This window comes from Cryptotermes secundus, unplaced genomic scaffold (assembly GCF_002891405.2).
Source record: "Cryptotermes secundus unplaced genomic scaffold, Csec_1.0 scaffold51, whole genome shotgun sequence".
Taxonomy (NCBI): domain Eukaryota; kingdom Metazoa; phylum Arthropoda; class Insecta; order Blattodea; family Kalotermitidae; genus Cryptotermes; species Cryptotermes secundus.
The window spans coordinates 312,448-324,598 of NW_019737980.1; the positions used below are offsets into that span (position 1 = coordinate 312,448).

The 12,151-nt window shown below is 44.5% G+C and overlaps 1 protein-coding gene across 3 annotated transcripts in view; it reads right to left on the bottom strand.

Moving 5' to 3' along the window:
• LOC111870501 (proton myo-inositol cotransporter) overlaps positions 1–11,750 on the bottom strand; it is a 170,678-nt gene extending 158,928 nt beyond the window's left edge. For all 3 annotated transcript variants that reach the window (XM_023862835.2, XM_023862834.2, XM_023862838.2), the window contains exon 1: positions 11,436–11,750. In XM_023862835.2, the coding sequence (XP_023718603.1) occupies positions 11,436–11,611 (176 nt within the window). In that variant the 5' untranslated portion in view covers positions 11,612–11,750. The remainder of the gene's footprint in view (positions 1–11,435) is intronic.
• Between the last annotated feature and the right edge of the window lie 401 nt (positions 11,751–12,151).

Consider the following 12,151-nt stretch of genomic DNA (forward strand, 5'->3'; position numbering starts at 1 on the left):
GACGGTATGGATTGGACTGATCTCGCTCACGATAGGGACCAGTGAAGGGCTCTTGTGAAGACGGTAATGAACCTTCGGGTTCCATAAAATGCTTGGAATTTCTTGAGTAGCTGTACAATTGGCAGCTCCTGAAGAAGGGATCAGCGCCATGAGTGAGTGAGTGAACTACTTGTATTAGAATCTGAGAAAATAAAATGATTATTAATGTTAAGAAATAAGTTTCTCTTTGTTTCCTGTGTAACTTGCCTTTTTTAATAATTCACTACTCTTGAAACAAGTGATAAAATGTTGAAGTCCCGTCTGTAAATATTATTCTTTTTCTGATATGTAGAGGTTTTAATTACAACGGTTTCATAGTTCAGTATAATGGCCATAAAAACAACTATCAAGATAACACTGCATATTCTATGTAATTCTGTATATAACGGGAATGATAGCAAGCTCATTTCAATGTTTTGCCTCTCCTATAAAATGTGGTTTTGTGGACAGAGGCCCTTATGAATGTGGGGCACTGATATACAAAAGGCAACGTCTGTCACGCCTTGCATCTCCTACACCACATACAAACAAAAAAAAAACTAAACTTCGTGGTCTGTAGACCGCAAGCGAACTATACCGACCGAGCGACCGCCTCTTCTCGGAGAAGTTAGGGCCAACTTTAGCGGATAGAGGATGTCACGTGGTCAGCGCAACGGATCCCCACGGCCGTTATTCTCGGTTTTCTAGACCGGAGCCGCTATTTCCTTGAAATATCTGCTAAATTATCCCAAAGAGGCTGAGTGGACCCCATTTCAGACCTTCTACTCCTCAGAAAACCTGGTTAGCTCCGGGAATCGAACCACGACCTCTGGATCTGTAGCCAGTAACTCTGACCACTAGACCACAGAGGCGGTCTCGACAACTGTACTGAAGATAAAAAGGTGAAGTCCCTGTACTTAATTTAGCACAAAGCAGTGAAGACGTATGAGGGAGTGGAGGTATAGTTCCATAATTCTTAACCTCTAATTATATATGTATAGGTCAGCGGTCAGCTTCACGCCTCGGTCGCTTTATCCCCCGGTACTCATTGGACAGGAGGCTGGGTGAGCCGCAGAGCCGATACGGACACTGCAGAAAAGGAAAAAATCCCTAGCCCTTGTCGAGAATCGAACCATGACCGTCCAGCCCGTCCCAACACTGACTAATGCTACTAAATATTTTACACAAATACGAAGGAGTCTAAAAGGTAAAGTAAGGTAAAGCTATGCCCGTAACAGGCCGTGGAGGCCCAGAGAGTTGTGAGACATCGAGGCTCCAATAAGTTCTAGACGATCGGCTCACAGATAGCGGTGAGCATGTCAGCCCTACGCGCTGACCGCTCTTCACCCCCCAAGAAGATTCATAGTTACTCATTACTGTTAGAGGCTGAGTCGACGCCATGGCCATAGTGCGGCTGGAAGGATTAGGTTTTTCTTTTTGTTATTACCGCTAGTGAGGTGGGACTAAGACGCTTGTATTGCGGCCACTTCTGGTCTATTGTACCAGCCCCAGATGATAGGTGAGGGTGATTGTGGAGCAATTGGTGGAATGAAGATTGGCAAGGGAAACCGAAGTACTCGGAGAAAACCTGCCCAGCGCCACTTTGTCCACCACAAAACCCACTTGACCAGACCCGGGATCGAACCCGAGCCGCTGCGGAAGGATTAGGTAAATTGAAGAAATCCACCTCATCGGGATTCGATCCCGCGACCTTCCGTCTTGTAGCATAGTGCCCCACAACAGAGTCTACAAAATGAATAAACTATTTGTGGTTTCAATTACTCGTACTTACTATCCACTAGAACAGCGTTTCTCAACCGCCGGGCCGCGGGCCGGTACCGGGACCTGGCATCAATCACACCGGGCCCTCGTCTTATAAAAAAAAGAATTTACCGGGCCGCGGTCTCAGAAAGGTTAAGAACCACTGCACTAGAATATTATATTGGAACAACGGCAATCTTCGTCATACTCAGTTCTATGCATACTCCAAAATCCATAAACTGAAGTGATTTATGCTGACAAGACTGTTAAACACAACTTTGTGACATTTTCAACATACTTCTCCTGATATAATGAGTAAAACTCTTTAACGTTAAGTAAATACGCTGTCAGGTAAAAATCTTTATGCGATATTATTTTCAATTAATAGTCAGCGATTGGGCTAATTTACATAACGGGAATTATGAATGTGGTGATATCTTCAGTGATAACAAACGTAATGACACTGGTCGAAACATTAGTAAAAGTAAGACATGAGAGAAGCAGCAACAGAATACAAGTAACAATACGCGTATTTTTCTCACTTAATGAAGCGTGAATACCCCTCCTCGCCTCGCCACATTTTTCAACAGACTGGCGCCGAAATTCGCCGCTCGCGCCCTGTGCGCAAGCGCCAAAAGATTACTCACCATCCTGGCGAGAACATGTGCTCTGTTCTGAAAACGTCACGCAACGGCACATGCGTACAGATTTACTGATTTTCAGTTGCATTTGTTATACAGCTTAAAAATGATCATTAATGACGAATTAGAAAACATTATTACTCCAAGAAATTATTCCCATTTTATGGAAAGGGACTGAATAAAATCACGAAAACCAGTCAGTACAGCCAGTTGCCTGGCCGAGACTCCAAACCGGAAGATACACGTAACGGATATGAAGCAGTAATAATGCCTAAGAATTTCCGATGAATGTGTAATGATCTAGGAGAAACCGCAATTGCCCAGTTATTATATCTTCGGCTCCGCTCGGCTCTCTTCGGCTCCGCTCGTGACGTCACCGCGCATAGCTGCCAGGATGCGGGGTGATTACTTGCCTATTACGCGAGCGTTACGTTCCCGCTGAGGGGTGGGAGGTGAGCGCTGACTCCCCCGCCGCGTCACTGCTGGTGTGGGGGGGGGGCTCGGCTTTGCGCAACATGTCACATTATTATTGTGGCTATATAGCCCTTTGTTGGGCCTTGGCCGCTTTTTCAGTTTCTTTATCCTATACAGTCAGTAGGACTCCTTGGACGGAAGATCAGCCCGTAGCAAGGCCACTACCTACAAACAAAACAATACAAACACGGAATAAACGCACACAATACAGACATTCATGCTTTGAGTGGGAATCGAACCCACGATTCTAGCGTTCGAGCGAGCGAAGGTAGTTCATTCAGTAAGCCGCGTAACCACTGTGATGGTCCAGCCAGTTACCAGATATAAATATACAAGTCGCAAAGGATGGCTAACGAAAATCGGAGAGTATCTCATTTCTTAATCTCTTAAGCTCTCTGCTTGAACGGTGTCTCAGAAAGATAACTCTCGAGTATTTCTCTAAAAGTGTGATAACCATTGAAATAAGTCAATGTGTAAAAAAATTCCAACAACAGAATAATAATATATTATGTCGCAACTTTTCAATAATTTTGTGCGCATAAAGTGTGAAAAGTAAAAAAAAAGGTAAACCTATCACTGTAACAGGCCATGAAAGCCAATGTGTTTGTCAGACGTAGAGGCTGCCACGTTTTCGAGACAGTCGGCTCACAGATGGAGGTGAGGTTGTCAGACTTATGCGCCGACCGTCCTTTACCCCCCAAGAAGATTCCTGGTACTCATTTCTGTTAAAGGCTGAGTCGACCCCAGGGCCATAGTGCGACAGGAAGGATTATGTCAATTGGAAAAAAAAATCCACCTCATCGGGACTCGAACCCGCGACCTTACGGCTTGTAACTTTTCGTTTTAATTCACATAGTAGGGGGTGGAGTGCAGTTGGGTCCACTCGGCACGTCGGCCACTGATTGGCTTATTCTAATTGCCCCAGGTGATTATGATGATGGAGAATTTGGTGGACTGAAGATTGGCAGGAAAAACCGAAGTACTCGGAGAAAACATGCCCCAGCGCCACTATGTCCACCACAAATCCCACTTGACCAGACCCGGGATCGAACCCTGGCCGCCGCGGTGGGAAGCCAGCGACTAACCGCTTGAGCTAGGGCGCGGCCTCGGCTTGTAACATAGTGCCTCAACCAACTGCTACCTCCGCCGGTATCTTCATGGATATGTAGTTGCACTTCCATTCTCAAATACATTCGCAACGGATAGAGCCACGTTTCAATTAATCATTTTGTTAAGAAACAATTTTACTTGAATGCCTTCATCAGCCAACTATATAATATATTTTACCGGTAAAACATAGCCAGAATCCTTTTTTTTTATAATTACCAAGCCATAGCAAAAAAAAGGTAAAGGTAGAGTTGTCCGTATGTTTAATTAAGAAAGCGCCATGCAATGAACGAGTATGGGGGAGTGGATGTATAGCTCCACCATTCTTGAGCTCGGTATTAGATAGAGGTGAGCGGTCGGCTAGAAACCCTGGTCGCTTTACTCCCGGGGAAAGAGCCTCCACACCCACTGTATAAGAGGCTGGGCGGGCCCCACAGATGGACACTGTGGAGAAAAATCACTTTCCCCTGTCGAAAATCTAAACCCGGCCGTCCAGCACGTGTATAGCCTGTTGCTATACCGAGATATCCCGGCTCATAAACCCAACATGAACATATTACAAATTAAATTAATTTCATAGAGTATTCTCCCCATGCGAGGCTGATATACGCGCAGATGGTGAATGAAATTCCCACCTTTTAAGGATAGACAGGTTTCAATATAATGTCCAGAGCCACCTGACCCTATTATCCAGATGAGTCAAGTTCGCATCCTCGTGCATTAAAATGTGGCGTGCCGCCACAAATTCGGGCGATAAGACGTCCATTGATAGGCAACGGCTGCGATACACATGTACACTTCAGTGGGAGCGGAATAGCAGCAGGGCGTTGCCTAGGAATCGCTTAAACAACAATGCGTTTCACCCGAGATGAAGGGACAACAAGAGGTTCGTTGCATAACAGCGGGCAAAACCAGAGCATCCTACATGGTGCGCTCTATTCAGTCCGAGTGCACGTTATAAGACTCCAGCTTCGATGATATCAGTCAGTTTTTAGTGTAGCTCCGTCTAGAGCAGAAGGAAGCTCGCATCCTACAACGGACAGAAGTAATTATAACAGCGAAGAAGAAGACACGTCTAAAGGACGTGACTGTCCAATAAACACATTCGCCAAATCCGAGACCCGCGTGAATTTACTTGTCGCGTTACATAGACAACACGCAACAATATTTGATCTTCCAAGAAGTCATTCCCCTTCAGCCTCCAGCTTCCTGTTATTTCCTCTCTCTTAAGTTCAAACAAGGTATTCTCAGCAACCTATTCTCTCATAATCCACATTCTTCCCGTAATGAGAGACAAGTGTTCATCTATCCCCACAAGCCAACATGATTTTGTACATTTTAATCCTTAAAATTGAGATAGATGAGGAAAAAATGATTCTCTGTGCTGAATGGTACCATGCATTCCTCGAATTCAATCCGATATTAATTTCTAGGTGAACGAAATTTGTATTCCTTACTATCGTTCGCAAGTGCACATTTCAAATTCAACTACGCTAACCAAATCAACTGTCAGCTATTCTAGATATATTGCTGAAGAAATGTACATGTACGAAGGAATAAATATTTTTAACTTCATTACAACAGCGACCGCCTCTGTGGTCTAGTGGTCAGAGTTCCTGCCTACAGATCCAGAGGTCCCGGGTTCGATTCTTGGTGCTACCAGATTTTCTGAGTAGTGGGTCTGGAACGGGGTCCACTCAGCATTGTGAGGGTAAATGAGGAACAACTTCCAGGAAATAGCGGCTCCGGTCTAGAACACCGAAATTAACGCCCGTGGGGATCCGTTGCGCTAACTACGAGACACCCTCTATCCGCAAAAGTTGGCACTAACTTCGCCGACAAGCGGCGATCGCTCAGTCAGTATAATTCGCTTGTGGACTACAGGCCACGGGGTTTTACTACAACTTCTTGTCAGCTAGACCTATATCAAAACATCGCAACAGCAAAACAGACATACGTAACGAGACACCGTACAATAAGCCATCATCAATAACATTCTTTGCTAAAAGGAAACGCCAAACAAAACCAAAAATACTGGAATCAAAACACCTGATACGAAATGAGTACCGATCCTGTATCGGTAATAACTAGATATTTGTTGTTTACTCTGAGTATCTTTTTACGCACAGCGAATTTTGGAAGCAATACCACTTTCTTTTGTCGAAGTATTTTGGGTACATGTTTCTTCCATGTATTTCATTCTTATTTTGCCTGTTTATTAATTTTCATCCAGCAGAAACTGCAGCGACGTGTATGAAACGTTGTGTCATGATGAAACAGAACACAACGAGATTCGCATTTCACATTTTGTAATAACAACTACGTCGTTGTCCCTGCCGACAGCGTCAGGTCATGAATTGTACGAGCACTGAGCCGTCCCTTTGGTTGCACTTGCTCCCACAGTCCGCAGTTGTAAGGGTAACTACGTACGTTTGTTGTACTTCAGCAATCCACTCGCTCATCAACTCTTTCGACGTTGCGTAGCCCCGGTTACAACCCACAGTCCGCAGTTGTAAGGGTAACTACGTCTGTCGTACTTCAGCAATCCACTCGCTCCTCATCGACTCTTTCGACGTTGCGTAGCCCCGGTTACAACCCACAGTCCGCAGTTGTAAGGGTAACTACGTCTGTCGTACTTCAGCAATCCACTCGCTCCTCATCGACTCTTTCGACGTTGCGTAGCCCCGGTTACAACCCACAGTCCGCAGTTGTAAGGGTAACTACGTCTGTCGTACTTCAGCAATCCACTCGCTCCTCATCGACTCTTTCGACGTTGCGTAGCCCCGGTTACAACCCACAGTCCGCAGTTGTAAGGGTAACTACGTCTGTCGTACTTCAGCAATCCACTCGCTCCTCATCGACTCTTTCGACGTTGCGTAGCCCCGGTTACAACCCACAGTCCGCAGTTGTAAGGGTAACTACGTCTGTCGTACTTCAGCAATCCACTCGCTCCTCATCGACTCTTTCGACGTTGCGTAGCCCCGGTTACAACCCACAGTCCGCAGTTGTAAGGGTAACTACGTCTGTCGTACTTCAGCAATCCACTCGCTCCTCATCGACTCTTTCGACGTTGCGTAGCCCCGGTTACAACCCACAGTCCGCAGTTGTAAGGGTAACTACGTCTGTCGTACTTCAGCAATCCACTCGCTCCTCATCGACTCTTTCGACGTTGCGTAGCCCCGGTTACAACCCACAGTCCGCAGTTGTAAGGGTAACTACGTCTGTCGTACTTCAGCAATCCACTCGCTCCTCATCGACTCTTTCGACGTTGCGTAGCCCCGGTTACAACCCACAGTCCGCAGTTGTAAGGGTAACTACGTCTGTCGTACTTCAGCAATCCACTCGCTCCTCATCGACTCTTTCGACGTTGCGTAGCCCCGGTTACAACCCACAGTCCGCAGTTGTAAGGGTAACTACGTCTGTCGTACTTCAGCAATCCACTCGCTCCTCATCGACTCTTTCGACGTTGCGTAGCCCCGGTTACAACCCACAGTCCGCAGTTGTAAGGGTAACTACGTCTGTCGTACTTCAGCAATCCACTCGCTCCTCATCGACTCTTTCGACGTTGCGTAGCCCCGGTTACAACCCACAGTCCGCAGTTGTAAGGGTAACTACGTCTGTCGTACTTCAGCAATCCACTCGCTCCTCATCGACTCTTTCGACGTTGCGTAGCCCCGGTTACAACCCACAGTCCGCAGTTGTAAGGGTAACTACGTCTGTCGTACTTCAGCAATCCACTCGCTCCTCATCGACTCTTTCGACGTTGCGTAGCCCCGGTTACAACCCACAGTCCGCAGTTGTAAGGGTAACTACGTCTGTCGTACTTCAGCAATCCACTCGCTCCTCATCGACTCTTTCGACGTTGCGTAGCCCCGGTTACAACCCACAGTCCGCAGTTGTAAGGGTAACTACGTTTGTCATACTTCAGCAATCCACTCGCTCCTCATCGACTCTTTCGACGTTGCGTAGCACCGGTTACAACCTTCCATTTCAGATCTCAGTTTGTCTATGGTAGTTGAAATTTAATTCAGCAGATGTTACTTTTGAGCCTTAGCATATTCTCAGTTGCTATATGGGGTTGTTTATAATTCAGTGCATGTGTAGTAGTAACGTTATTTACTTCAAAATGTCAACTTATCAAATTAATCACAACTTCGAAGCACCCTGCTCAGTGAACGGTAACCCTAGCTCCTTTCGTACGGCTTGCTCCGTGGACTTACTGCCATGCAGCAAACGTTCACCAACCGTTTAAAGGCTGAGTTCAAGGAAGATCTAGTCATAGTCAAAGAAGTAATCGATCCAAGGTTTCATAACTTAGTAATCATTGTGAATATCGCATTTGCGTAACAGGATTTACCATTCAAGTTTGTAAATGACACGGTAGCGTATTGTGTGTAATGCCTAAGGATAAACAGACCAGGTTTTGTCAATAGACCGCTTCCAACTTGTAACTCCGTGGCCTGTAGTCCGCAAGAGAATTATACCGACCGAGCGACCGCCGCTTGTCTACCAAGTTAGTGCCAACTTTTGCGGAGAGAGAGTATCGCGTGGTCAGCGCAACGAATCCCAACGGCCGTTAATCTCGGTTTTCTAGACCGGAGCCGCTACTGTTCCTATTTTAATTTCAAGTCGACTATGAAACTTTTTTTTTTGCCGGTTACAATGGCTGATGAAGATTTCATATGCCTTAAAGCTTCTGAAGTCAAAGTTACTGACTGCAAGCCTTACGCTTCTCACTTCTCTGATACAGCGTAGCTTTGATAGCACGAAAAATACACGCTATTGCCGATGTCAGCAATGCATAGCAAACGATGCCCTTGACTTGTGTTGTTAGTTCATCTATATGCAATGGTAAAAAGGAAACTGCTTTCCGTAAACATAAACCTTTGCCAGAAATTCAAATTTACAGGGAACTCTCAACCAGTTCTGCATGAAAACATTACTTCCACTACACCTACAATCCCTTAGTGTATAGGGCACAGTACCAACAGCTACACTAGCTGATTCTTTCGTTAACATTTATATTTTTCCGTGGCGTTATTTTCGTTCAACTTGTAATACAAATGGGGATCCAACAGCTCTGGGGCTATCTTCTTCGAAACTGTCCATTTTAACGCTCATTTTCCACAGCCTTGGGGCGCCCCCTAATGGAGATGTCGCAATCACCCAAAGACGCTTCCGGATTAATACGAAATCCACGGCTTAAAGTCGGACAAACACGCCACTATTTCTTATTTATTTCTGAGCTTCTAATGTGCATTCTCAAATGGAGATTTCTTCTTCAGTACGATCTAGCAGAAATAAGTAAAGGTTTCACGTTTTAATAAGACTGCTCACTCTCTGAGAAGAATAATCGCAAATATGAGGCTTCCCCTTTAAACTCTTGCATAAACAGGCAAATACGGCCCTTCCATCGGATCGAGCATTCGTGCTGCGTTCTTGCGTGTTTACTCGCTTTCAAAAGACCAATTTGTTTGATACACCTTTCACAGTGCATAGGTTGTGGAGCGTCCAATAGCAAGATGATTTGTGAATTGGAAAGGCCGTGGAAGAAAGTTGACGTATTCTGTATTCTGATAAAATCCAATCAATTGCCTGTGAGGCACGTGGTACCGTAGTTGCTTGAGGCACTATGCTACAAGCTGGAATGTCGCGGGTTCGATTCCCGATGAGATCACTGGATTTTCCAATTAACCTAACTTTTCCAGTACCAGGAATCTTCCTGAGGGTAAAGGACGGTCGGCGCGTGAGGCTGACAACCTTACCGCCATCTGTGAGTCGAAAGTCTGGAAAATGTGGCAGCCTCGACGTCTCACAACCATATTGGTCTCCACGGCCTGTTACAGGGATAAATTTACCTTTATCTTTATCCAACACTTGACTGGGTGAACTGTGAAGAGTCACAGAAATCCAAATCAAGATATCTGGGATTATATTCGAACCCGGGATCTCCAAAATATTTAGCATGACTGGAGACACCTCAACCGTGATGAGGATTGCCCGATTTTAATAATGTTTTAATGCTAGTGGGGTGGGAGTAAGTCCCTTGTACTGCGGCCACTTCTGGCCTATTGTACCAGCCCCAGATGACAGGTGAGGGTGATTGTGGAGCAATTGGTGGAATGAAGATTGGCAGGGGAAACCGAAGTACTCAGAGAAAACCTGCCCCAGCGCAACTTTGTCCACCACAAATCCCACTTGACCAGACCCGGGCTCTAACCCGGGCCGCCGCGGTGGGAAGCCAGCGACTAAGCGCTTGAGCTATGGCGCGGCTGATTTCAATAACTCCGCCGCAGTTTTCAATGAATCTCGTATTTGCTGGATGTGGAGTTTTCATTAAACAAGATGAAACTGTTACATCAGTCTAAAAGAAATGTATATAATTTTGGGAATTCTGCTCCGATTTAAATAATTTAAATATTTTAAATCCGTCCTTCGATCCGTAAAAGAAATAAACAAACTTGCGGACTAATTTCCGTTATCTGAAACGAACCTTAAGCCGATATACGGCAATGAAAGGGCAGAAGAATCTATAAAACTTACAGAAATTCATTTCCAGAAATATCTGAATGAAATCCGACTATGGAAAGTAGAATGCAGACGAGGCAGAAAAGACTTATCATCCCAGCAAAATATTTCTACAGGTGCTTCCAACTAATTCACCATACAGTGCCTCTATCATTAATTATCTGTCTCAAAGCAGTACATTAATTTTTCAGACAACACAGTACAGTCCGTGTATTCGCGACTGGAGAATAGCGTGGAACCAGTTTCGATATGGGATGGTACTAATTGGTGAATGATAGGGGAAGAGGTATATGTCAGTTTCGCTCTCTTACTTAATCACACAATCAAAATATTTTATACATTTCGTCATGCAGAATGCAGTTAGACTAAAACACAATAAATTATCAAGTAAATCACAGCCATACCAGTAATCCGACAACTTTCAATGGGTCATTCAATTACCTAGGATGGAGTGACAGCTTTTGACCAATGATAAGTTATGTTTTTGGTAATTCTACCTTTATTTTGGCTATCTGAACTATATGATACAATCAGTTCATCTAAATATCCATTTCTCACAACAGACAGAGAAAAAACAATGCGTCTCCATTAGACAGGCCAACTTGCTATTCCGTAATCATATGAAACCCCATATTACATGCACGCTGTGAGGAAAGTATCGAGTTGTTTAATGTTAAAGAACATTTTCCATACTGTACCACTGTGCTTTAAAGGGTTATTGAAAACGTATGAAATTGTTTTTAACTTCATGTTGACACGTCTCGAATGTGATTTTATAATTTTTGAATACTTGTCCCCATCACGCACATTGCATGGCATCTGTTCAAGTTGGGCGGTCAGTTTAATGCGCACTTCAAAAATAAAAAAAAATACACCTAAATGTTAATTATAATCCTATAAACTCACCTAATGATGAGCATAGCACCCGAAACCACACCCGTATCATAGCCAAACAAAAAGCCTCCAATTGTGCTCAGAAATGTCAACACGTATATAAAAGTGGGCGTTCGAAATTTGGATTTCTCTGGTACAAGATCTTCACTGCTTGTAATGTTATTGGTTGACTCATACTTAGTTGACATAATTACGCGAAAACAAACGATACTGAAAGTTGGAGCTCTCAAAAATCACTACCGCATTCATCAATGTCGTACACAACATTGACAAAAGCACACACAACGCACACAACTAACCACAACTATCTCCATTCTACCATGTTACTCTCGCTGCTTGCTGTGGAATCGATTACAGTAAGCGTATACTCGATTAATATTGCTCACAGGAATCGAGGGAAATAGTTCGGGTACGTAGGATCACCGACAGATTACACTACTGATCAAGCACCTGAACCTGACAGTTCGATAGCCCATTCAACAGATTTGTTTGGTTGGTAAGAGAAGTTTCAGGCGCCAGTTTCCAACATATTTGTTCCTCTTTTTGTCACCGTCAGTATTATTATTTGATCCTGTTGCTTCAAATGCTGACGTTACCTAACGCTGAACTCAAATGGGAGGATGATGACGAATAGTGAGTAAGGAAGCATTTGATATATGGCAGTTGCGGAGTATTTGAACTCTTCTTTCAACACTCGTCGGGAAATTATGAGGACTATTGCAGTAACT